General features: G+C 53.6%; 9 protein-coding genes and 1 non-coding gene across 10 annotated transcripts; 4 read left to right on the top strand and 6 right to left on the bottom strand.

The window, feature by feature from the left end:
- Positions 1-98: 98 nt before the first annotated feature.
- On the bottom strand, positions 99-716 carry EI97DRAFT_346404 (uncharacterized protein; the record flags this gene model as incomplete). Its single annotated transcript, XM_033794787.1, has 1 exon — positions 99-716. A coding segment is annotated over one exon (618 nt), but the record flags the coding sequence as incomplete, so codon positions are not given.
- Positions 717-1,654: 938 nt separating this feature from the next.
- On the bottom strand, positions 1,655-3,217 carry EI97DRAFT_501008 (alcohol dehydrogenase). Its single transcript, XM_033802687.1, has 4 exons — positions 3,024-3,217; positions 2,766-2,968; positions 2,290-2,712; positions 1,655-2,227 (listed from the first exon to the last, which is right to left on the bottom strand). Exons 1-4 carry the CDS (start codon positions 3,200-3,202, stop codon positions 2,001-2,003), a joined length of 1,032 nt encoding a protein of 343 aa, XP_033654344.1. The 5' UTR covers positions 3,203-3,217; the 3' UTR covers positions 1,655-2,000.
- A 685-nt stretch (positions 3,218-3,902) lies between these two features.
- Positions 3,903-5,864, bottom strand: EI97DRAFT_433037 (cyclophilin-like protein). The gene has a single exon (XM_033798301.1). The coding sequence runs from the start codon at positions 5,805-5,807 to the stop codon at positions 4,110-4,112; it is 1,698 nt and encodes a 565-aa protein (XP_033654345.1). The 5' UTR covers positions 5,808-5,864; the 3' UTR covers positions 3,903-4,109.
- A 311-nt stretch (positions 5,865-6,175) lies between these two features.
- EI97DRAFT_322444 (uncharacterized protein) lies at positions 6,176-7,060 on the top strand. Its single transcript, XM_033794698.1, has one exon. The coding sequence runs from the start codon at positions 6,273-6,275 to the stop codon at positions 6,753-6,755; it is 483 nt and encodes a 160-aa protein (XP_033654346.1). The 5' UTR covers positions 6,176-6,272; the 3' UTR covers positions 6,756-7,060.
- A 932-nt stretch (positions 7,061-7,992) lies between these two features.
- On the top strand, positions 7,993-10,516 carry EI97DRAFT_433040 (uncharacterized protein). The gene is made up of 5 exons (XM_033798302.1): positions 7,993-8,071; positions 8,129-8,245; positions 8,294-8,647; positions 8,698-8,784; positions 8,832-10,516. The coding sequence occupies exons 3-5, from the start codon at positions 8,371-8,373 to the stop codon at positions 10,163-10,165; spliced, it is 1,698 nt and encodes a 565-aa protein (XP_033654347.1). The 5' UTR covers positions 7,993-8,071; positions 8,129-8,245; positions 8,294-8,370; the 3' UTR covers positions 10,166-10,516.
- Positions 10,517-10,520: 4 nt separating this feature from the next.
- On the bottom strand, positions 10,521-12,716 carry EI97DRAFT_417856 (autophagy-related protein 22-1). Its single transcript, XM_033796937.1, has 3 exons — positions 12,343-12,716; positions 12,026-12,292; positions 10,521-11,949 (listed from the first exon to the last, which is right to left on the bottom strand). The coding sequence occupies exons 1-3, from the start codon at positions 12,479-12,481 to the stop codon at positions 10,637-10,639; spliced, it is 1,719 nt and encodes a 572-aa protein (XP_033654348.1). The 5' UTR covers positions 12,482-12,716; the 3' UTR covers positions 10,521-10,636.
- A 416-nt stretch (positions 12,717-13,132) lies between these two features.
- Positions 13,133-13,594, top strand: EI97DRAFT_376621 (YjgF-like protein; the record flags this gene model as incomplete). The annotated part of the gene is made up of 2 exons (XM_033795566.1): positions 13,133-13,244; positions 13,305-13,594. The coding sequence occupies 2 exons, from the start codon at positions 13,133-13,135 to the stop codon at positions 13,592-13,594; spliced, it is 402 nt and encodes a 133-aa protein (XP_033654349.1).
- A 377-nt stretch (positions 13,595-13,971) lies between these two features.
- EI97DRAFT_433042 (uncharacterized protein) lies at positions 13,972-15,478 on the bottom strand. The gene is made up of 2 exons (XM_033798303.1): positions 14,723-15,478; positions 13,972-14,671 (listed from the first exon to the last, which is right to left on the bottom strand). Exons 1-2 carry the CDS (start codon positions 15,322-15,324, stop codon positions 14,191-14,193), a joined length of 1,083 nt encoding a protein of 360 aa, XP_033654350.1. The 5' UTR covers positions 15,325-15,478; the 3' UTR covers positions 13,972-14,190.
- Positions 15,479-15,586: 108 nt separating this feature from the next.
- On the bottom strand, positions 15,587-20,736 carry EI97DRAFT_417863 (uncharacterized protein). Its single transcript, XM_033796938.1, has 11 exons — positions 19,990-20,736; positions 19,604-19,914; positions 19,384-19,541; positions 19,036-19,338; positions 18,825-18,978; positions 18,280-18,429; positions 18,060-18,151; positions 17,407-17,911; positions 17,136-17,359; positions 16,953-17,089; positions 15,587-16,885 (listed from the first exon to the last, which is right to left on the bottom strand). The coding sequence occupies exons 1-11, from the start codon at positions 20,430-20,432 to the stop codon at positions 15,961-15,963; spliced, it is 3,402 nt and encodes a 1,133-aa protein (XP_033654351.1). The 5' UTR covers positions 20,433-20,736; the 3' UTR covers positions 15,587-15,960.
- Positions 20,737-21,922: 1,186 nt separating this feature from the next.
- Positions 21,923-22,009, top strand: EI97DRAFT_t53. Its single transcript has one exon. It is a non-coding gene; the product is annotated as a tRNA-Cys (tRNA).
- The last annotated feature ends 341 nt before the right edge of the window (positions 22,010-22,350 follow it).

A 22,350-nucleotide genomic window follows, 5' to 3' on the forward strand; every position in this document is an offset into this window, starting at 1 on the left:
TCTCTCAAACATTAAAAGAAACTTTTCGAATCCCAACTATAGAGCGCAACGAGACGATTGCAACGCTACAAAGCAGCAAGAGCCATCGCCACTGCTCCCAGAACAGCGGCAGCCATCGTACTCTGTAATGAAGATCGAGAAACGGACGAGCCAGTGGCGGTGATATCGAATGGAGAACCTCCTCCCGAATCGGCATTCGACTTCTGCAGGCTACCGGGAGTGTTCGGTGCTGGAGATTCCGGTGGAGGGGTGCTCTGTTCGGGCGGCAAAGCTGACGTTGCCAACGTAGTCGGAACCGACGGATCAACTGAAATCCCGCCAGGAGAGCTCGTGGTAGGCGTTGTAGGCGAGGTCCGCGTCTGTACAGACGTTGCACTCGTTGTCTGCGCTGGAGATGTGGTGGGCCGTGAGGTTGGTGACGTAGTGCTGGACGGATTCAGGGTGACGACCTCAATACCGGGACACAGTGTTTGAACTCCTAGGCCGAGCAAAAAGATTCCAATGACACTGGTCTCCGGTACATCGACGCCGGCGCAGGCCGTTTCCACCGCCTGCATGATGGTTACGAGCCCGCTTACGCATTGGGAGCTGCATGTGCCACTTTGGGTGGTGAAGTCGCCGGCCTGGCAGCCCTGGATCTGCGTCGTGTAGACGGCGTGGCACCGCGAGGGTAGATTTTCAATCCGAGGAGTGAAGTTTGCGAGCGATAGAGCGCTGGTGGCGGAGATGAGACCATTTGCAACGAGGACGGACATGATGGTTCGTGAATACAGTTTGGGCATTGTGGAGGGATTCGAAGCCAGTCGGAAGACTCGGTACTCTTGAAGGTTATCAAGAAGCACTGGGTAGCCGGTATTACCCAGCTGTGATATGGTGGGCTCTGGGAGACAAGGTGGGGGACGGCAATGCTCTTGCGCCAGTCTTAAGTGCTTTCTTTTCAGCAGCTCAATGCGATGCTCTTTTCAAGCACCAAAACTGGATGCGCGCCAGCGACTGCTTCTTGTGATGTAGGTATACGTAGTGTAGTTGATTGCCAATGTCCCGTATGGCTGAAATAGGGCTTCGAATTGCTGCAGCGACGAGGAGACAGTGGGCGGGATGTAGAAAGCAGGACAGAATCTGGCACCGGGCCTGCAAGCGAAAGCGCGCGAGAGGAAGAGAGAAGGGGTGAAGAAAACGCGCAGCGCAGGGCAAGAAGCGAAGAAGGGGGAGAAGGTGGTGATGGCGGAGGTGTTCAGTCGCTTATGCCATTGCGGGAGCGGCACACGGTGAAGTCGCTCTCAGCTCTCGGAGAGGGGCAGATGGAAAAGCAGACGGTCAGGGGAGGCCGTGGTCTTAAGAGGAAACAAGGCATGACGGTTGGTGTGGGAGCTTCTGGAGGTCACATCACGTCGCAGGCCAGTGTAAGATGGGGAGAGATGAAACTGAGAGGGAGAGGCTCGCGCGAAGGCCATTGGTCCGCCGGTGCGAGCAGGGAGTGCGACCAGCGAGAGTCTGAAACATGCAGAGGGCAGCCGAGGGGGAAAAGGCAGGACAATAATAGGACGAGAGGACGATACCTGCTGATGTGCAGTGGGTTTGTTCGATTTCCGAATTTGATTTGTGGTTATACTCTGGTATTATGAAAGAAAGAGTGCCAAACAACAGAGCTCGTGGGAGGAGTGAGTACGGAGTCGTGCTGGGCTATGATGACGAGATAGATTGCTGACTCGTGGGCACCCTGATGGCCACTATTCACCATAATCTCCTCCCGAGGTCCGTATAAAGAGAGGATCTGCCCATGCTTCCTTGACACTTCACTTCATCCTCAATCCTAATAACAACAACGCGAATGAACCAACGTAAAGGTTTCGCTGCGTATAGGTGGGCTCTTTCTTCTATTTGGCAATAAACACGCTGGTCTCGCTGCTTTCCTCTCACACCATCGAAGGAATCGAGACTCTATCACGTGCAGCGACCTACCACCAAACCTCCAGCTGGAATCCTAACCCTGACACCCTCTATTCCATCACCAACACGCTCCTGAACCGCACCTTATTGTCGTTCATGCGCTGCACCGCCTCCTCGACCTTGTCCAGCGGGAACTTCTCCACCATGCACTTGACGCCCTGGTTCTGCGCAAAGCTGATGGCCTCCTCCGAATCCAAAGCATGTCCAGACGGCCACCCGTGCACAGAGATGCCCTTGCCAGTCATCGCGACTGTGTCCACTGGCACCTCGCCGACAGCTAACCACCAGCATTAGTCCATCACTTCCCCTCATACGATGCAGGAGAGACTGGTCACTCACGAGCCAAAAGCAACAACTTTCCAAGTGGACCGCATGCCTTTACCAACGGGCTCATCAGCTTCGGATTCGGCGCCGTAACCACCACCAGAGATGCCCCGCCCATCTTCTGCAGCGCCTCGGCCGCATCCTCCTTGCTCGTATCAATGTACTCGTTCGCACCCAGCTGGAAAGCAAACTCCCTCTTCGCGTCGCTGCTTGACAGCGCTACCGTTTTGAATCCCATCTTCCGCGCGTACTGCAAAGCCAGATGGCCCAGACCGCCGAGGCCTTGCACCGCACACACGTCGCCCGGAGTAATCTTCATGTTGCGCATGCTGTTGAAGACGGTCACGCCGGCACAGAGCAGGGGCGCGTATTCGGCTGCATCAGCCTCGGGTGGGATGCGGACAGTCGCTTCAGCGCGGAGCGTGCAGTACTCTGCGTCTGTACGATCATTGTCAGTTTTGACAGCACACAGGAAGGGAGAGGCCACATACATCCGCCGTTCCTCGAAACCCCGTTTACGAGCCCATTTTCGCACATCTGGAACAGACCCCTATTGCACGCCTTGCACCTGCCATCGTGGCCTCCGTGCCAGGGTCCGCCGACCTTGTCGCCAATCTCGAAGCCCTCGACGCGGTCACCCACCTTGACGACCTTGCCAATGACTTCGTGGCCTGGAATGCGAGGAAATGATGCCCTGCCTTCATTGTCAATGCTGCTACATAATATTCAGCAGCAAAGGAAACACTTGCAGTGGTCCAAATAGTCCCTTTTGCAGGACAACGTCCGAGTGGCACACACCGCACGCCAGCACCTTGACCAAGACCTCATTGGGTGCGGGCTGCGGGACGGGCACCTCCTTGATGGCCCACGGCGCGTTGGGACCTTCAATCACGACGGCGCGGCACTTCTCTGGAATGCTGGTTGCCATTTTGGAACGATTCGATGTGCAGACGTGTTGCGGAATGGAGTTGAGGGAGTGGGATTGGGAAATATCGATTCGCTTCTCGATATGCTTCAAGAGAAAAGGTGCGAGACGAACACGGGTATAAATGAGTGAAGCTCAAAGATTCCGACCGAGATTGGCAAATGCTGCCTATGGAACAGGATTCGGGCACCCTTTTTCTCAGTTCTGTCCAGAACAACACTCTCCCCTTCCTCCCGCGATCCTCTCGACTTTATAGCGTCATGATGATCGGTGTTGGCACATGTCCGAGAGCCAGGTCCAAAAATCCGCTATCTCCAAACCCCAAAGCTATCCCTGTCCTCATATCCAGTGGGGCTTACGGATGCTGACCACACCCTCTAACCCCGCATTCTCCTTCGCTCTAGGGGCAGACTACGCCAAACTGCTCACTGCTCGTGCCGCATCGGCAAGGATCTCTTCATGACTTCGCCCCTGCAGTCGTGTTTCCGTGACTATCGTGGCTGCTGGATTACTGAACGTCTACTTTGTAGAGGTGACAAGGGAAAGTCAGCTTCGAACCCGGCAACCTCGCCGACAAAGCCATCGTCGAAGCCGCTTTCGACGACCGTATATCAGCGCTTTTCGGCTCAACCGCGTTTTCACAACATCACAGACCTACAGATGGTCCCGTATATGCGATTTCCCCGTTATCACCGTGTGGAGTCCTTTGGGCTCGTGCTTACTCTGACCTAGTCGGTGATAAGACCCGGTGTCCGATCTTCAAACATGTGTCGACGGCACAGAAGAGTTGGGCGGAAGCCATCCACGCCTGCACATGGCTAAAAATCGTACAATCTATTAAGTACATGGGGTATCATCAAGCTTTTTCAGAGAAACGAACATGCCACTTCACACCCGGAAGCAATGCATCTCACCAATTATCAAAGTTGCCAAACCCTCCTCCCACCTTCGACTTCTTCTTCACGGGCACATCCACCTCCTCGTCCCACTCTGCCACAACCTCATCTTCCTGTTGCTGCTGCTGCTCCCTCTTCGCAGCCTGCAGGTACTTTCCAACGCCCAACCCACCCCCATCCCCACTCTCCACAGTGCCGTCTCCTCTGATTCTCTTCCCCGTCCACGTCGTCCTCTCATCTGCCCTCCCACCCTGCCTCTTGATCTCCTCCTCCTCAGCCTCCTTCGTCTCCTTCTCCTTCCGCTCCTTCTCCCACTCCTCAAACGGGTCCACAAACACCACCACATCCACAATCTCAATGTCCCTAACCGGCCTATCCTTCTCTCCGACCTCCGCCCTCTCCATCGCTGTAAGCGTGGTATCTAGCCCGCCCACAACGCGCGCAAAAATGGTATGCTTCCGATCCAGGTGCGGTGTCGCCCGGTAGGTGATGAAGAATTGACTGGTATTGGTGTTCTTTCCCTTATTCGCCATGCTCAGCACCCCGCGTTTATCGTGCTTCTCAGGTCCATCAAACTCGTCGTTGAATGGCTTCCCCCAAATGCTCTGCCCGCCCCGGCCAGTACCCGTAGGATCCCCGCCCTGGATCATGAAGCCCTTGATGTTGCGGTGGAAAATGGTTCCGTTGTAGTACCCCGATTTCGCGAGCTTGACGAAGTTCCACACTGCGCGGGGAGCGAATTCGGGAAGGAGCTCGATGTTCAGGTCGCCTAGAGAGGTGACGATTCGTGCGTAGCCCTTGTGTTTGACGCGCTTCGGCTTGAGCATGTACTCCTCGTCGGACAGAATAGCGCGCTCGCCCGACGTGTGCGGAGTGACGCCTGTGGACGTGAACGATGCGGCGGCCTTGCCAGACGTGTAGACGGCAGCGTTGTACGCCGCTTTTGCAGGTGTGGCGAATCTGGAGGCCGCACTGCCGTTCTTTTGGGCTGTCGTAGCGGCCAGAGCCTTACTTTGTGCCTTTCCATTCGCCTCTGCCTGCGCTTTCGCAGCTCGCTCCGCCCTCGCTCGTGCCACAGCCTCCTTTGCCTTCACTATCTTCCCCGCGCTCCCCAGCGCCTCGGGATTCACCCCACTCTCTTCCTCCGGCACCACCGTCTCCCCATCCTTGATGTGCTTGTAGGCCCCGAAGTTCCTCGACTCAATGTTCTGCGGATCCTGCAAGGTGATGATGTCCTTTCGGCTGAACTCCTCGTCGCTGACCAGATCCCGCCAATTCTTCGCCTTGATGTTGAGCCGCTCGACCGTCTCCCACGAAAACACATTGCCCGTGTTCCGCAGCGCCACAATGTGCGTGTTGTCCGTGAAGACCTTGTACGTCACGGGATCGACGTACTCGCCATCGTCGTTCTTCGCGAAGTGCAGCGCGATGAGGTCAGAGCGCTTCAGCGGCGTGCCGTCCACGGGATTCGTGTCTGGGTGTTTCGACAGCCATGTCAGGATGTGCGTGAGGTCGAATATGGTTCCCGAGGCCGTGCAGACGGGATCGGTGAATGGCTGGAGCGAGACGGCGCAGTAGTTGAAGGGGAGGCGCTTGAAGGATGCGGCCTTGCTGGCGTCGCTGCCCGTGTTGGCGCCGCGGGAGGCGCTGAAGCTGTCGGAGGAGGACCACTCGGAGTGTGTAATATACAGTTTGTCGGTGTTCTTGCCCATCTTTCCAGAGTGGGATGCAGCGTTGTGACGTTGTATATGTTTGCAAGCTCGATGGCGAGCTACCGTTAACATTTCATGCCAAGCAAATGACTTCAGCGTAAAGCATTAATGCCAAGAGACTTAGACGACAGTTTAGGCCTCCGACGTGAATATTCATTGTCCCCCCATCTTTCTCGAACGCCTGCGTGAGACACAGCCTTCGTTCTCTGGAGACCCCGACCTTTGTAGGCAAGCAGAGCGATCCTCAAGAGACCATTTGTTGCCTCATTAGCCTCATCTCGTGTACACTAACTGATAATTTTTCGACCTTGTACTGATTCTATCGACCCCCCAACGATATTAATGTAACAGGTGCGTGCAGCCGCAGCCCACTCGCCATCAACACTCTCCAGACGTCACTTCTCTATACTCTCTCTCTCTCTCTCTCTCTCTCTCTTCTCCTTCTAGACGTCTTCTTCGTCAACTATGTCATCAATATACTGGCAGCGTCTTAAACCACTGGGTTCGAGTGGAACTGCTGTTCCAATTTCGGCTTCTCCATCTAGAAATCTGGATGGCGAGTCCGTCCCCCGGGAAGTCTTGTTTTTGTCATCACCATGGAACTTGTGCTGGCATTCTTTGATTCTTTTCTCGAGAAGAAACATCATCTTATTCCCCAGTATTCTCTGTGCCAGCTTTGATTTTGAGCATTGGAGTGTTCGACTCAGGGCCTGCTCGGCGGGTAATGTCGTTGGCTGGTACGATACTCTATTCCTGGGTTTGGAGCATCAAATTCGTTCCACGGAAACCGACCGCTCCTACCACGGCAATTCTCTGTCCACAGCATGTACACCACCTTCATCGCCTCCTCGATCTGAGCGAGAGTTGCAGACCGGACAATCGCCGGGTGCCCATGCCGCGTCCGAGCTCGTAAGTCCGGCCTCGACAGGAGCTGGCAGATTTTACTGACCAGCGTGCGCGATATTCCACTTTTTCTCCCTTTCTCGCCTCCAGTCATTTTGTCTTAACGTGAATGCGTTGAGCCGCGATGGCGTACTTGAGGTGAGCCAACTCACGTTCCTGAATCTGCTCACAATCCTGCAGATCGCCCAACCTTTCGGCGCACTGGAAAAGAGCCTTAGACACTCGGCCTTGAAGCAGTTAGGACAATATGGCATACGTAGAGATGCCGAGCGGTGGATTTCCTGGTGGCATTTCGTGGCGAATCGAGGCGGGTGCGCCGTCCGTTGGATCAAGTAATGGAAGTCGGGATGGCTAGGTATATTTCGAACGAACGAACTTTGGACAAGCGAAGATAACGATGTGCATAGTTTTTGAGGACGAAGAGGGAATCTCCGAGAAGATAGCAGTCAAGATGCACTGTGGCACCACCGTCGGGGACGGACGGGGCAGCGCAGGGCAGGCCCGGAGCGTTCGAAACCTTTCACCGCCACGTGACGAAGTGGCCTTCACATCGTTTTGCCATTGTCATTGACGATAGGCGGGTGGGGAAAGCAAACGGTCCCGCCTCAGGTGCGTGGTGTTATCCTCCCTCCTTCGCCTCAATCCATCCTCTGCGCCTTTTGCTCGCTCCCCCGCGATAACCTCAGGACCTGTCAGATCGTTGAGGATGGCGGAGCAACCAGATCAACCACCTCGCGGCGCATCCGCCTTCAATCCCAACGCGCCGGCTTTCCGGCCGTCTTTCAACCCCTCCGCGCGCTTGTCTCCTCTCATGGAGCATGAACCGAGCCTCCTCACAGTCGCTGCTGATGAGCCAGGACAGGAGCAACCAAGGTCATTCAACCCCTCCACCCAGTTGTCTGCCTTCATGGAGCCGGTAGTGCGCCCTGATCTGGTTCTTGCAGGTCCGGCTTTCACGCCCTCTACCCGGTTATCCTCCTTCATGCGGCCTGCTGGTGCTCCCGATATGTTGGCGCCTTCCCGAGGATCTTCCAGCCTCCTCGCCTCTTCCATTGCTGAGACTGATGATTTTTCTTTCATGGCAAGTACCCGTAGATCTGGTGTCATAGGGGACCGGGGTGCTGCTCAAAATCCAGCAGTGAGCGGACCGTCGGCCGGTCTTGGCGGTGAGTTTCGAGAGCCCAATCCACAGAGCACGCTTGCTAACTCCTCCCCAGCGACGAGTTCTACGCCAACCACTATGCTAGCTGGTTTGGGTGCACTTTTCTCACGCGCTGGAAATCCGGAGACCCCAAAGCAGTCCTCCGTCCAGAAAAGTGCTAACGCGAAGAAGTTCTTGCCCAGGTCCGGACCGTCTGTTGGTAAGGCTCATGGCCGTACGGACCCACACTGGGGACACTCAACTGATTACACAAAAGCACCGCCTGTTCTTACGACTGGTGCCACTTCTCTTGTCTTCGACAGCTCGGCTTCTGGGTCGAAGCCTACCCAGGGAACGGCCCAGCGCCCGGAAGTGAAGAGGGAGGCCGGTGAAGGTGAGCCTCTTCAATCTGTTTATCAGCTCACTAACTGATAACCAATAGCATACACAAACGTCACTAAATCTGAAAATCCTCCAGCCAGGGGCACACTCGCACTCTGGAGTAAGATCGAAGGAGATATGGCTCAGCGTAACCCCGCAGGCTGGGCTGCTCTGGCGCAGGAGGAGTTTAAGCGTCTCGTCAACACGTATCACCCTGGCCTGATCCCTAAGGATGTATTGGAGGAGCATATGCGTAAGTATAGTCAGGTCTATCCTGTACAAGACGAGAGCAAAGTCGCAGGCTTGAAGGGTGCAGAGAAGAAGCCAATAGAGAAAGCACCTGTGGACGATGCCGACCTGGGAGCTACGGGGCCCACTCGAGACGTGCCTCCAGCGATTGGTGCTGCAATGCCATGTAAGCAAAACTCAGACTAAATTGTCTTAACCTTAGCTAACAAAGAGCAGCGGCACAGCGGACCGTTGCCCACGGACTGACCCAAGAGGCGCCAGCTGTTCCCAGCTCGAGCGCAAGTGCAGCCTCAGCAGATCAAGGTAAGCAGCTGGAGAAACCCTCCAAGTGCGTAACTAATTCGCAACAGTGCACAATACACCGCATCACCAAAAGCTTGTCCCGGGGCTCGACGCGCGAGGTAATTTTGTTCTGACGCCCACAAGGAAGCTACGCGGCTTATATCCTTCTCAAGGCCTCGCTACACCTACGTCCCGCGGTGCACAGGACATCACAACACCGAGCACGCATCATACTTCGATTGCTGGGCCTTCGATCGTCCACCCATCGCCGGTGAGTTACTCGCCGGGGCCGCACTTTCCTCGACTGGGTGAGGAGCCGCAGCAGCAAGCGAAGGACGACCAGACGATCCAGATACCGTACCCAGGGGGTCCAGTCAAGCACAACCCGTACAGGACACTCCCAAAGATTCCCCAACCGAAACTGAATCAGCCCAGGTCTACTCCAATCAACACCACCATGAACCGTCCGGCGCACACCCGTAGTGGCCCAAGGAGGGGACCTCGTCCAAAGCGGCTCGATCAAGGTCCGGGTGCTTCCCCTGCAGACATCTACCCGGACGACTCGCCCATGAGCGACGAGAACAGAGCGCGAGCCAGTACATTGAGCGGCGGCACCGAGACAAGGCCTCGAGCTGATACTGGTACTGACCGTGTCATTGCGCGCCCTCCTCCCGACCCTTTCGTTGACAATCCCGTAGTGAATTTCCCTGTTGCGCCTACTTTCCCAGCTGCACCCACGACGACAAATGCAGGTGGCATGGATATCAACCCGGCCTATGTACCAGATTGGGAGACCATCAACACCCGGAGCCAGAGCAGCGCCGAGCCCATGCGCACGTCTTCCCAACCCACGCGATTCAACTCCGCCTTCAACCCCTATGTCGGAGGGCAGGTCAACCAACATTACGACATGGGTACTGGTTTCCGGGCGCCAGCGCCAATGTCTGGCTATCACGCACCTACGAGTTATCAATATGGTCAGTATCTAGGCTACCCAACGCTCAGCCCCATCCCAGAAGGCTCAAGTGAACAAACTCCTGAGTTCAATGCTTATCGTACGGTTACGCAAGGCCCTGTTGAAGCCCCACGCAGCGCGGCTCTTAGTGGAATCAGTGATCTGCCCTATCCTTCACCACTGCCCGTTGTCTCACCAGCACTCCAATTTCCTTCGGCTCCGGCCACCTTCTCGCAGACCGGCGCACATGCGGCTCAACTACCGATGCTTCAAGATCGCCTGGCTGTTCCTAAAACCCCCATGGAGCCCGACCAGCTTGATGGAAGCCGGTATGGATTGCAGAGGTATGGACTGGGACTCCACAAACTGGGTGATGTCTGGATGCCTCCTCGGCCGAAGCCAGGCACCCGCTTTAGCAACGTTGGGTATCTCTGGGGCCACACTTAGGATCAGCTAACATACAATGGGCCTATCGGTAATATCCTCAGAGCAGCAACAGCGGCCGACCATCCGAAACATTTGGCGAATACGGTTCTCGGATATCACCACATCTAATGAGAAGGCCGATCTAGCTAGAAGACGGACTTGCGGCGAGTGAATGCGGGGGATCTAATGGAGTGCTCTGGATTGCATAGATGCCTTCATTCCTGGACATGCAATGCACACATGAGCACATTTGGGCTTACAATGGGTGAATGAAGAACACAGATAGATGCCGGGAGAAGTCGTCTGCGCTTCGATCCGTCTAGCTCTTCTTCATCCTTCATCTTCAGGTTGTAGATCACAATTGAGTGGAGGGTTTCGATCGATAATATTGTCCCGTCATCATGTCATTGTCATAAACCGTGACTTCGTGCCACCTCATATATACCCTTAAATCAACAAGGCGCCAAATCCCAATGCGAAACCTTTCAGGAATCAATCTTCAACGGCGAAATTTTGACTCATTTCCTGCTCCTCCAATGTCTGGCGATCTACCCTAACTGCCAACCTTTCCGCATCCGCCCGTCCCCTCTCCATATCCAGCCACCATATCAATGGCCCAGGCAGAACCGCCAGCCCGGCCAGAAACGCAAAGGCCGGTCGAATCTTCCCGGCTCGGTCCACTATCCACCCAACGAGCGCGGGCCCGATAGCACTACTTCCCTTATCCGTGACCGCGTACAGGGCAAAGAAGGCCGCCTCTCTCCCCTCGGGAATCAGCGGCGCAAACACGCTCCTCGCATACGACGATATCCCGCCCATGATGAAGCCGTGCAGAGCACCCAAGGGATAAATCTCCCATGGCTGCTGCAATCCGCCCACACCCGCACGCTTGATAAGCGGAATGTATCCCATCAACCCGTATATTGGAATAATCTCCATCAGCACTATGCAAGCTAGCAGCACGGTCTTGGGTGGCCAGGAGAACCGTGCAGCGATGCGAGGCCAGGCGAACGCTCCCAGGATCCCGAAACCAATGGACGTGATGGACAGGAGAGCGATGGGGATGGTGTCAAGGTTCAGCTCTGTGCGGGCGAAGAGGACGGCGGTGCCGGAGACGGTGGCGATGGCGTCGGAGAGAAGGAACCATGCGATCAGGAAGAGTACGACCTGCTTGAGGCGAATGGCGAGTTTGACAGTTGCCCAGAAAGATGTGAGAGAGAAATAAGCATAGAAGAGGAATGTGTGTAACCGGGAAGTAGGGCCGTGGTGCTTGGAATATTGGGCTGGGAGTGGAGGACCGGGCCTTGAGCGAAGGAACAGGAGCGTAGGAATGGAGAAGAGAGCCCACCATATTCCGACACAGAGGAGGATGACTCGCATGGGGATGCTGGGATACCGTTTCGCGACACTGGTTTTGGAGAAAATGAAGAGAATCAAGATGCTGATGCATTGGAAGAGTACAGCGGCGATGTAGCCTAGCCCTACGCCTTTGGAGGATATCTTTGCGGAACGCTCGAGGTCGCGGGATAGCTTCTCAGGGTCTGAGCGACGGACGGTAGACCCGGGATTGAGGGATTCAAGCTCCTGCCGTGATAGGAGAGATTCCGCGGACTCGTCGTCGTGGTTGGATACCAGCAAAGGTAGAAAGGCGTTGAGTAAAGAAAACGAACATCCAAGACAGGTTACGCCGATGATGACGAGAAAAGGAGCAAGAAAGTAGATCGCGGGTGAAATGAAAACAAACAATGCGCTTGCGACTGAGCCAGTGTATGCAAAAGTCAGCAACATCTTCTTTCGGTACGGCCCTGATAAACGAGTTAGCATATCTGACACAATAAAGGATCGAAGAAAAGAAGTCCACGCGGCTAGATGCGCACATACCATGATCGGCGAAGGAACTTAGACAAATCAGAGTTACCGCTTGAACCAGCACAGCGGCTGAGAATGTATACATGGCGAAACTGGACGTCGTAATCTCCCTCCCAAGAAAATTGATCATACACTGCTCCTCTCTGCTTTCATCGTCTCGAATCCTGAACCCATTCGGCGATCCGGAGCCGACGGGCGCAATACATGGCGCTGATCGATTCGAGAAGAGAAATCCACGTTCCCGGGCCAGCTGCTCCAAAGTTACTGGGAGAAAGGATCCTATCAATGTCAGATTTTGTCCTACTGGAACGTGACGGACGTATGCTTACCAACTCCCACCACAGCGAACACCTCGGCAGCTACGGCGTACGAGTACCAGCCATTAAGCTCTCGTGGAGTTGTCCGGCTTGTGTCTTCATCCTCGTAGCGACCGGACAGACGAGGTCTCAACTCCTCGTCGAGGGACATTTTGTATGCTGTTGAACATGGTGAATGCTGACAAGAGGGACTGGATGTCTTCCGTCATCAGGAAACGGACCGCGCTAACTTTTTCAGGATTAGCGAGCGCTCGGAGTTAACTGATGAGGACCTCCGCCTGGGTGATAGAAAAGTGTCGCTTTGAATGCAAAACTACTCTTTTCGCTGCTGTATTACTCAAGACCTAGACACCTCTAAACCTGTAGTATCTTACATAGATGTGGAGTGCGAGTCAATAACAGAGCGCCTTGTGTACAGAGGGAATTGCGCTGCAATATCTCATCCGCTCACGTACTGTGTACACAGTCCTCCGTAAGCGCCGATGCTTGACCATATGGTCTGACACTTGGCTCTAAGAGACTCCAATCATCTTAGGTAAATCCACTCAAAACGCAATGCTGGTCGCTGGCCAAGTTTTCCATTGTTTTCGACTGTCTTCCTCACCAGATCGATTTGTCAAAGGAGGAGTAATCAGCTCGTCTGGACCTTCACGATACAAGTACACGTGCAAGAGCGAATCTTCATCTATATACTGAGTAGGCCATTTCTAAACAGAAGATTTCATGAGGATCAGATTTCTTCAGGTCATCGTACAGCATCCTACCGAATCTCCCTGAACTTCGATTTCAATTCCCTTGGAAGATGTCGCATCTCCAGTATTTCAGTTATGAAGGATTCGGCGACCGAGTGAGAAAAGATACGCATTACAGTCAAGCTGTCCGAATAGGGGATGTGGTCAAGATATCAGGTCAGGGTATGTAACTGTGCCTTCATTGATGGTTTGATGCGGAAAGCAGCTCTGACCGGGTGGCAGGAGGATGGGATCGAATAACGGAGAAAATCCCAACGGATATCGAGAAGCAAGTCGCTCAGGCGTTCGACAATGTCGAGCATACTTTGCAGAAGGCTGGAAGCAAGGGATGGGAACAAGTGTATCAAGTCCGGATCTACTGCGCACCTGACAGGTCAAAGGCGATGGGACCTATTATTTCGAACCTGAAGAAATATTGTCCAAACCACCAACCATTACTGACAGGTGTGGAGGTTGCTAGTTTGTACAACGGAATGGCTATCGAGATCGAAGTGGAAGCTCATCTGGGGTGAAATCTGAATTTGAGAAATGTCAATTCTCTGAGGGAATAACTACAGCTTTATGTAAGAATGCGGGTTTCTTACTGACGGGCGGAAGACTGCGTACTTTCAGATGTAGTTTTGAAGGCCATTTCGAAGCAGATGGCACCAGGGGCTCGCAGAAGACTGTTCCAATTTGCAGGCAGGGTCTGAGGAATGTTCTGTGTACAGCAAATACTGCTTGATTTACTGACAACCGAAAGCAGCTGAAGGCGACCATGCGACTTCTCCTACGGCACGGTGCGGTGAATGAACTACTACGGCTTTCCACGTCCGACTGAACATCTGGCTGCAATTCCTCTGTAGGTGGAATTACCTACCTAGCACAAGCTAACTAGCTATAACTTAATAATGCGACAGGTAGAATTTTCTTTTTAAATATACTACTATACGTAGAGGCGCACTATAAAGCTAATTGCAGGACCGCTTATATTGCTGCACCTGCTAGCTGTTTAAATTAGAAAACAGCAGTACAGAGGAAGTGCAGTGGGGTGTTTAGTCGGATGTGAACAGAGACTGTCCTGTGATGACAACTTCAAGCGAGGCCCACTTTTAGCTCCATAGCTTTTCTAAATATTGACGGCAGCCTGCACATGGCTAGGCCGTCTGAATACGACATTGCACTCCCCTACTTCCCACCCATCGACCCTGCAGCTTTCATACGGCAGAACAACGACAAACCGGGTTGGCCTCACCACCTGCATCACCGGCGCCATCACCTTCTCTTCCATCTCCAGCCATTGCCGCTCCCACGTTGCACGCCAGGGAGTAACCTCGGTCAGGGTGACGAATAGATCCCTGAGTCCTTGCATGTTGGCGAGAATTTCCCAGCCATTCACCCAGTTCGCCGTGTCCTCGGGATAAGCGTAGCGCTTGGACGAAATGGACCGTTTGAGGAAGGGCAAAGTGCGAATAGTCCAGCGCAAACGAACAGTACGGATTGAATCCAGCCTTACGGCGGGAAGACGACTTGGGAGGTGGAGGAGGTGGGTTATATGGAGGAAGGAGAAGGTGTGTGGCGTATAGAGGTAGGGCATTGTTTCGAGGTACCTAACAAGGTCAGATACGGGAAGGAGATGGTAGGTACAGTTTGGTACTTGCCCTCGTCTACAAGTCTGCATCATAGCAAAGATACCGTCCTCTAATTTCCGACAGTCATTGGACCCACCAACGAGGACCTTACACCCGCAGTCTCTGTGAGACATATCTGCTCTTTCCAGCAAAGCCACTATCTCTTCCAGCTCCCTCTCTTCACACAAGAAATGCCCATATTTTCTCTTCTTCGCGCCCAGCGTCAGGTGCACGGTTTCCCCCTTCTCAACCAGATACTCATACACCATGACTCGAAGTTCATACGGCAGCTTTCCAAAGAAGGAGCTCTGTCGTTGGTTGTGCGTCCGCGCTTGTATCTGGCGGTCATTCTCATCGTCACCAGTAAATGATAGAGTCGATACGCGGGCTGTCCAAGTAGGAGAGCGCCGATCTCTGACACCAGCTCCGCTCGTCAATTCCTCAGGTTTCGACTGGGCATTTCGTTTTTGTTTGTCCCGCCGTGGGAAAGGTAGCGAGATACGATGTGATTTTGGCTTCTCACTCCTTTCGCCGCCTTGGCTGGGGATACCGATATCGTGTGGAACCCAGCGGATGCCGGGTATCCATTTCATTAGGCTGGACGGAGGCACGTGCGAGCTAGAGTATGTCATCTATCAGAGGCGCGCGACAGATTACAACTCCAGAGGCAAACGTCAAAAGGGGGGCCTGCTGGCTGTGAGCCGATGGTCAACTATGGATCAAGAACTTGGGACGACTGGTCGTGATATACCAAGTAGCCATGAAATGGTGCTACGGAGTGATGGCGATTGACGTTTGATGCCAAATCACGCCCTGCGACGGAAGCTAACGCGTATCGGGAAACGAACGTCCGCTCTGCGCGTGGGGTCAATGACATTAACAATCAAGGTGGAAAGCGCCTTTACTAATTATCCTTCGGCTGCGTTGCAACCAGATATGACTATTACATAGTAGATGTGCAGATTGAATGAATCTCTTGAAACAACCAGCCTCACCCATGCCGAAACAATGATCCTTACTCCGTACTGAAAGTTGGAATGCGATCCATTCCTCCATCCCCTTCTCTACCCCTATTCTCAACAGATTCCTCATGCTAACAAACTCATGATTCCAATATGCAACATAGGCAGCCTAGCCGCCGAACAAAACCACCCTGTATACTCCTTTGGTCATCGCGATACCCAGCCATTTACGAGTATATCATCCTCCTGATCGCTCTGGCTCCCCTCGGCAGGAATCCAACAGCGAACCCCAACCTCTGAGCCGTCCTATTGGCTCTTAGTTGTTCCTAGAGGCTTATTGAGATCATAGCCGACCTGCTTGACAATGCCTAGACCTTTTGTCCTCCCCTCACGGAATATGATGCGATCACCGACAGTGATATACTCTGGACGCTGCACAAACCGGAAGGCCACCATGGCGCGGTCGCCGGTGCGAATATACTGCCGATCAATATCGATGATGGCACAAGTCTGGGCGACCGGCCCTACGTGCAGCATAGCCTGATATTTGGTCTTGATGGTGGTTGCGTGAGACAGGATGAGGACCTCCGCGACGAACTCGCGGTAGACCTTTGGCGCCGGGATGGAGCCCGTTGTGGGATCTGGCTTGTCAGGTTTGTGTAGAACGACCATCCCTTTTCGAACATCCTTGCGCCGGAGGTTGCGCAGCGCCAAAGAAGCACTTTGGCCGGCACTACACCCTGGAACTTGTATGCGTTTGCGCTCGATGGAGCGGACCTTGGTTGTCGTGAATTGTCCCAGCGAGTCCGGCCCGATCAGGACTGTGTCACCGGCGTGGATCTCGCCGGATTTGACGACCCCTGAAACCACGGTGCCGACAAACGGCACCGAGAATGTGTCGTTGACATGGAACTCTAATGCTGCGTCGGGATTGTAGTTTCCATAATGAGGCAGTATGTTCAAAAACGTCCGGACGAGCTCAAGGTTATGACCGGTGACGTTGGAGACTTGAAAAATGGGACAGATTCGCCGTGACACAAACTGAGTCGCCGTGTTGATGCACTCCTCGCGGTTCTTGATGAAGACGGGAATTTTCCTTGCGCCAGGCGATTTCAGAATCTTGGTCAATTGCGTGATGGTCTGCTCCAGGATATTCGGCGGGCAAATGTCAATTTTCGTTATTATGACCATGACTGGCACGTTCAGGGAGATAGCTATGCCAAGGTGCTCTCTAGGAACATGTTAGCCCATGGTTCCAGTGCTAGTACATGGAACTGCCCAGGTGTTGTGAGACTCACTTGCTCATACCAACCAAGCCGTTGTTCGCCGCCACCATTAAGAGACAGTAATTGGGCTCACTGCTCAGTAGGCCGAAGACCGTCGTGCGAAGATATCGCTCGTGTCCCGCCAAGTCCGTGAACCCTATGACTTTGGCCTGTCAACGTCAGTATTAGTGACGTCGTGCAACACTTTGCACCTACAGAACGTCGGCCAATCTCCTCCCAAGTCAGCTTCCGGCCCGCCACATTTGACACAACTACCTCGCCTTTGCTGTCGAATCCCATGATCTCCATACCGACCGAGCTGGTCCGACCACTCTCAATCTCGTGCTTGTGGCGGAAAAGATTGACCCGGGCTTTGCCACGGCCATCATCGAGCCCGCCTTTCACTAGTACACCCAGCATCGTGCTCTTGCCTGCATCGACTGCCATATCATGAGCTTCTGGTCCACGGATGCAGCGGGACACTCACCATTTCCCACGACAGCTATCCTCGTCTCAATGACCTCGTCCACGCTCTGTGGCTTTCGCCTCAGAAGCAACTTGCCCGAGACCCCTCTATCCTTTGCGCTCAGAGGGCCTACCTCCACGTCTCCGCCCACGTTTCGTGTCATCAATATCCTGTAATCCGCCTTCAGATCGTCCAATGCCAATTGTAACCGCTGTAATGCCGCGTCCCAATCATCTTTCGAGAGGCCCATGGAGTCGCCATTGTCGTCCAGACCGAGATCGAACAATGTCTCCCCGTGTCCCTCCGCTATACGACCACGCAGATATTCCGTCAATGCAGTCGCGTTTTCCTCTGCAGGGCCGAGTAGCAGTGTTTTCAACGGTAAGCGCGAAGATTTCTCCTCGGCAAGGTCCAGCTCATCGAGGAAGGCAAGCTCATCGTGGTCTTCTAGTGTGGCCGGGCTCTGGCCAGGTGGACGGCGGAGCTCCTGCTGCCTCTGAACGTAGTCTGCGAACTCGGAGAGGGCCTAGCAGATGGTTGTTAGCGATGCGCTCTTGGGAGTGGCGGAGTAATCGAGCAGCTCTGGAGGTACCCACGGAGGTACTCCGCCAGACATGGCAGGCCTGAAGTGGGCGCCTGTGGAGCAGCCATCAGAAAGAAGCTGAGGCCCGTACCGATTCGCCTTTTCTTCGCTCAACGGGATTCTGCTTCGCGTTCGCCTGCCGCGAGGTCATGGTGTGAGTCCCAAGTGAACAGCCAGCTGGTGCTAGCGGTGGAGGGCAAAAGCGCTCAATGAAAAGCTCCCAGGTAGGTTTCTTCCTCTCTTGTCGTGTAATGGTTTATATCGAGTTTCGACAGGTGTATTGGCGTACCGATTCAAGGATCGCGTAGGACTTGTGCTAAGGTGTGCCGAACTCGTACGTGTAAGTAATTCCGTACCCGTATGCAGCGCATATATTCCATGGAACGAAGTCTCCGGTGTTGCATTGATTCGTAGTCGGCGCTGGTCAGCGATGGAAAGACAGGTATGCTTGGGAGAGGAGACTCAGAAAGGTGCCAGATGCGCTTGTCTTAAGCTGTGTATTTATCGATAAGGATGGCGAGTCAGAGGCGGGATGAATGACGCAGGGACCACCGGGCTGTGTGTCTCCAGGACACATTTGACTCACTGTACCATGTCCATTTCACCATTTATCACTCGAATCATCAGAGGGACTGGGCTTGATTGAAGTAATACCGAATTCCCCAATGTTCCACTATTGGTGCTGTCGCCTGGAGCTTGGGTGGCATTGGGATCCCCCCACCCGTAACCCGACCTCCAGCTCCAACCCTTCAAGGGCGCGCACTCACAGAAAGGGCGAAGAGGCGGACTGGACAGCAAGTCCACGGCCATCCGGTATAGAGAGTCATGATTATGGACGCCTAGGACGCTGCCACACCCCTCTCGCTGCAATACTTTGCCACCTCCTTCCGGAGCGTCTCCTGCTGGTGATTCACCGTTTCCATAATGTCACTGACTCCCTGAACAGAAGAGCAGTGGCTGGAAGCATCCATCATCTGCCGCATTACTGCTTGAAGCTGGTTCGGCAGCCACTATGCAAGTTAACTTTCGTGCACTGGAGAAGTCATGCGCAAGTACTCCGTACTCACCGTAACGATTGGGCTTCCGCCTGTTGCTGTGGGATGCGAAGTACGCTTCAGGATGTATTCACGGGTGAAGCACCAATGCCGCCATCGGAAATCGCGTACTTGGTCCAAAGCCTGTAGGTAAAGGGCAGCAGATACGGAGTCTTGAAGTGCAAAATCTTTAAGGCCATTCTTCGCAGCTGAGTCGTGAACTGCCTCTAAGAACTCCCGATGGTTTCCAGGACGATACTGGCGAAAGTCTTTTAGAATGTCTGTGAGCGGCGTTTTTGGCATTTTGATCTGGAGTAGATTGTCGCAGAGAGGTATCTATTTCCCTTAGTTGAAGTATGCATATAAGACCCATAGGCTCACCATGCTGTCATTCGCCCCTGACTCCCCTCGAAACGACATGGGTTCTTCACTGACTCCTTCATAGACAACTCCGTTGGGGAACATAGACTGGGAAGTGATGCCAAAGATGAATGTACGGAAAGTGGTGTAGCTCTGAGGCTTGCTGCGGTTCCACATCGCTAGCTATGTGAGCCTTCCAAGGTTTCCTTGAACTAATCGAAGCTTGTAGTCGAGAACTCACTATTCATGACTGCATTCACTTTTCTTAGTCCCTCAACGAGAATCCGAAGTCCCGCATCGAACCTTGCCCTGTCGTTACCCGCCACTGCGTTCAGCATCTCTACAGCTGCTGTCACGAGTGCACCGGACTCTTTGACCATGGCAATATGCACTAAGACGAAACCAGCCTCAGAGGACGTGGGGTCAAGGCCATGCTCAAATGCGCGGATTAGCCGCAGGTTCGCGTAATCGAGTCCTTTGTCTTTCTCCTCCAGACGGTAATTGAACAACGCGTAGGACCCGGCATACTCCATGAAAGGTTGAAAACCGACACTGAGAGAAAATTAGTCAGAGAACGTGATAGAAAAAGTGGAAAGTCGGATTTATGCTGCGGGTATCGATACTTACATAGCAGCGATCTTGACGATCGGCAGAGCAATACTCCTCGGTAATGACTGCCGTCCAAGCCCGTATGGCTCGCCCTTGAGGAACCTTTCGTGACAAGGTTCGAGAAGATAAGCCGAGGCGAGGAAGGAATAGTCGCGATAGAGTGCATTCATTAAGACAACGTCATCTTTATACTTGTGAATCTCATCGGTGAGGTCGGGTAGCTCCTTGAGCACAGTATTCCCAAAAGTGAAGGTCGCGAGAAGGCCTGGCTCCCCGGAAAGGGTCCTCACGGGCATGCGATTGAGGATGGACTCAACGGCCGCAAACTCCTTTGGAAGGTCCACGACAGGCTCCTGTCGGGGGAGGAAGCCCCTGGTGGTAGAGACCATGAAGGCAGGGATAGAGTGGTCTTGGGGAAAGGTATCCGTTAGGACTGGGAAGTCAAATACTGAGGAAGCCATGGCAGTGGTGTTTTATCCAACGGAGTCCGATTGGTTGAGAGATGCGAATCGAAGTTGCTGCTCTGATGATTTAGAACGCCCAACCCACAGAGTCTGCTTATATCTTGAGGCCGGAACTCTTCCGGCCACAAAAGAAGCTCAATTCCGGCCAACCCACCAAACGAATCATAGAGGTACGTAATCGAGCGTATGACCCAATGCACCTCATGACATTTGCTCCGTTGCAAACCTGCAATGCCCGACTCACCCTTCAAGCCCGAACTACTTGCACAGAGGGTCCGCTGGGTGATATACCGCCTCCTCCCACGTCCGACTGAACAACCCCCTGTACTTCCAATCCAAGTTAGAATACGTATTTGAAGAAATCCAATTGGCTATGTTCTAGTTACGCCACGAGGGCACGGCGTTTTACGGCTGGTTATACCTGGAAGGAGGCGCAGAAAGGGCTAATTAGAAGGTCAATACACCCTATGCGCACGGTCGTGTTCAGTCGGACGTGAAAAGATGCAGTACCGTCGCGGCCAAGACCTGAGAGTGGGTAAAGGCGAGGTACTTTGGTGAGCGCACGTGGATACAATCTTTGAGGTCCTAATTCTCTTTAGAATTGACCTTTGCTGCTACTGTCATCTCTGTAGTCGTTTCCTGGACGCTAGTAGTTGTAGCAGACCACATTCCGTCAGCATGTGCAGGATGAGTTCTGCGAGAACATAACTCTGGAATAACTCTGCTTTCGCCTTGCGTTAGGTCGTCTGCTCTCTGGACTGTGAGAGTCAAGAAGCCTGCTGTAGTTTAAACCAACCTTCGAAGAGCGCACTTTCACTTGTATTGCGCACGCTGTGTTTCCATGTCCGACCGAATAGCGTGGAGTCGCAGGGATATGGCGGCCCTCTGTGATTAGCTCTACAGCGCCTCTGCGAAGGGATAATTGGCCTTAGAATCGAACTGCACTCGGAGTCTAATGAGAACGCAACCATTTGAGCTGCATCTACTAGGCAACCTAACGTACAGGGGAAGTGCATGGCCGTGTGTAGTCGGGGCCGGCGGAACATACAGATCGTCTCACCGAAAGAGCGGCCAATCCTAGTCAGGAACAACAAGTTTCTCACTTGTAATTAGGTAAACGAGCACAGTTGCGCTCTTCGCGAGCCAGTAGTTATCGTAGACTGTCGGGGTGGCGATCCTGGGCTCGGTACCAGCCTTTTGCCTCGGCCGCTATCCGCAGGACCATCACCCTTTCTTGCGCCGTTGCAAACGCTGCACTTTTAGACTTGAAAGAGGAGTGCAATACAACCTTGCCCAGTGATTGAAAGGCAAGGCTGACTAGTGGGAGTGTAGAATTGCATTGTTTTGACGCGGATAAGTGATTCATAGGCTCGCTGGCCCATATCGAAAGTCCATTTCAAAAGGGGTCGAAAAGAGGGGTCCCAAAGCCCCCTCACCTGATTAAATTCATAGTATGCGCCTTTGGAATCTTCCCAACAATAAAAACAGGGCCGGTAACTCAGTGGTAGAGTGTAGGACTGCAGTTGAGCCACGCCGCTTTCCCGAAGTCACCGGTTCGACTCCGGTTCGGCCCTCATTTTTGTCCCTTGGTGGTCGCCCTGCGAATCAGGAGGCCTGGTTTTTGTTCTGACAGACCATACGAGAGATTGGAAAGGTGATGTGTTAGTAAGGTTTGCGGTATGGTGCAAATATCCACAGAACCATTTCATATCTCTTTTTGGTGCCCTCTTCACAGTTGGAACAGCTTGTATGGCAGCAGAATCAAGTTGTGGTTGGTACAGATGAATGGACTCGACCAGGTTTCCTGGCCGCTGGTTGGTGTGGGAGCGAGTACGAGCTAGACTTGGAACGGCAGGTCATGTCATACAAACGGCAAACGACGAGGGTAAACGACGACGAGGGGCGGGCTCGATGC

The sequence above is a fragment of the Westerdykella ornata genome (genome assembly GCF_010094085.1).
Source record: "Westerdykella ornata strain CBS 379.55 unplaced genomic scaffold EI97scaffold_9, whole genome shotgun sequence".
In the NCBI taxonomy this organism is placed as follows: Eukaryota; Fungi; Ascomycota; class Dothideomycetes; order Pleosporales; family Sporormiaceae; genus Westerdykella; species Westerdykella ornata.

Excerpts from the sequence above, each read along its gene's own strand:
- EI97DRAFT_433037 (XM_033798301.1), bottom strand. The coding sequence starts at position 5,807 with ATGGGCAAGAACACCGACAAACTGTATATTACACACTCCGAGTGGTCC.
- EI97DRAFT_433040 (XM_033798302.1), top strand. The coding sequence starts at position 8,371 with ATGGCTCAGCGTAACCCCGCAGGCTGGGCTGCTCTGGCGCAGGAGGAG. Across the intron at positions 8,648-8,697 it reads GATTGGTGCTGCAATGCCAT|CGGCACAGCGGACCGTTGCC; the intron begins GTAAGCAAAACT and ends AACAAAGAGCAG. Across the intron at positions 8,785-8,831 it reads TGCAGCCTCAGCAGATCAAG|TGCACAATACACCGCATCAC; the intron begins GTAAGCAGCTGG and ends AATTCGCAACAG.
- EI97DRAFT_433042 (XM_033798303.1), bottom strand. The coding sequence starts at position 15,324 with ATGACATACTCTAGCTCGCACGTGCCTCCGTCCAGCCTAATGAAATGG. Across the intron at positions 14,672-14,722 it reads ATGCAGACTTGTAGACGAGG|GTACCTCGAAACAATGCCCT; the intron begins GCAAGTACCAAA and ends TGACCTTGTTAG.
- EI97DRAFT_417863 (XM_033796938.1), bottom strand. The coding sequence starts at position 20,432 with ATGGCTTCCTCAGTATTTGACTTCCCAGTCCTAACGGATACCTTTCCC. Across the intron at positions 19,542-19,603 it reads AGTGAATGCAGTCATGAATA|CGATGTGGAACCGCAGCAAG; the intron begins GTGAGTTCTCGA and ends TCACATAGCTAG. Across the intron at positions 17,090-17,135 it reads AGGAGATTGGCCGACGTTCT|GCCAAAGTCATAGGGTTCAC; the intron begins GTAGGTGCAAAG and ends TGACGTTGACAG.
- EI97DRAFT_501008 (XM_033802687.1), bottom strand. The coding sequence starts at position 3,202 with ATGGCAACCAGCATTCCAGAGAAGTGCCGCGCCGTCGTGATTGAAGGT. Across the intron at positions 2,969-3,023 it reads AAGGGACTATTTGGACCACT|GGCATCATTTCCTCGCATTC; the intron begins GCAAGTGTTTCC and ends CAATGAAGGCAG. Across the intron at positions 2,713-2,765 it reads GGTTTCGAGGAACGGCGGAT|ACGCAGAGTACTGCACGCTC; the intron begins GTATGTGGCCTC and ends ATGATCGTACAG.
- EI97DRAFT_322444 (XM_033794698.1), top strand. The coding sequence starts at position 6,273 with ATGTCATCAATATACTGGCAGCGTCTTAAACCACTGGGTTCGAGTGGA.
- EI97DRAFT_417856 (XM_033796937.1), bottom strand. The coding sequence starts at position 12,481 with ATGTCCCTCGACGAGGAGTTGAGACCTCGTCTGTCCGGTCGCTACGAG. Across the intron at positions 12,293-12,342 it reads GTTCGCTGTGGTGGGAGTTG|GATCCTTTCTCCCAGTAACT; the intron begins GTAAGCATACGT and ends TGACATTGATAG. Across the intron at positions 11,950-12,025 it reads AAGTTCCTTCGCCGATCATG|GGCCGTACCGAAAGAAGATG; the intron begins GTATGTGCGCAT and ends CTCGTTTATCAG.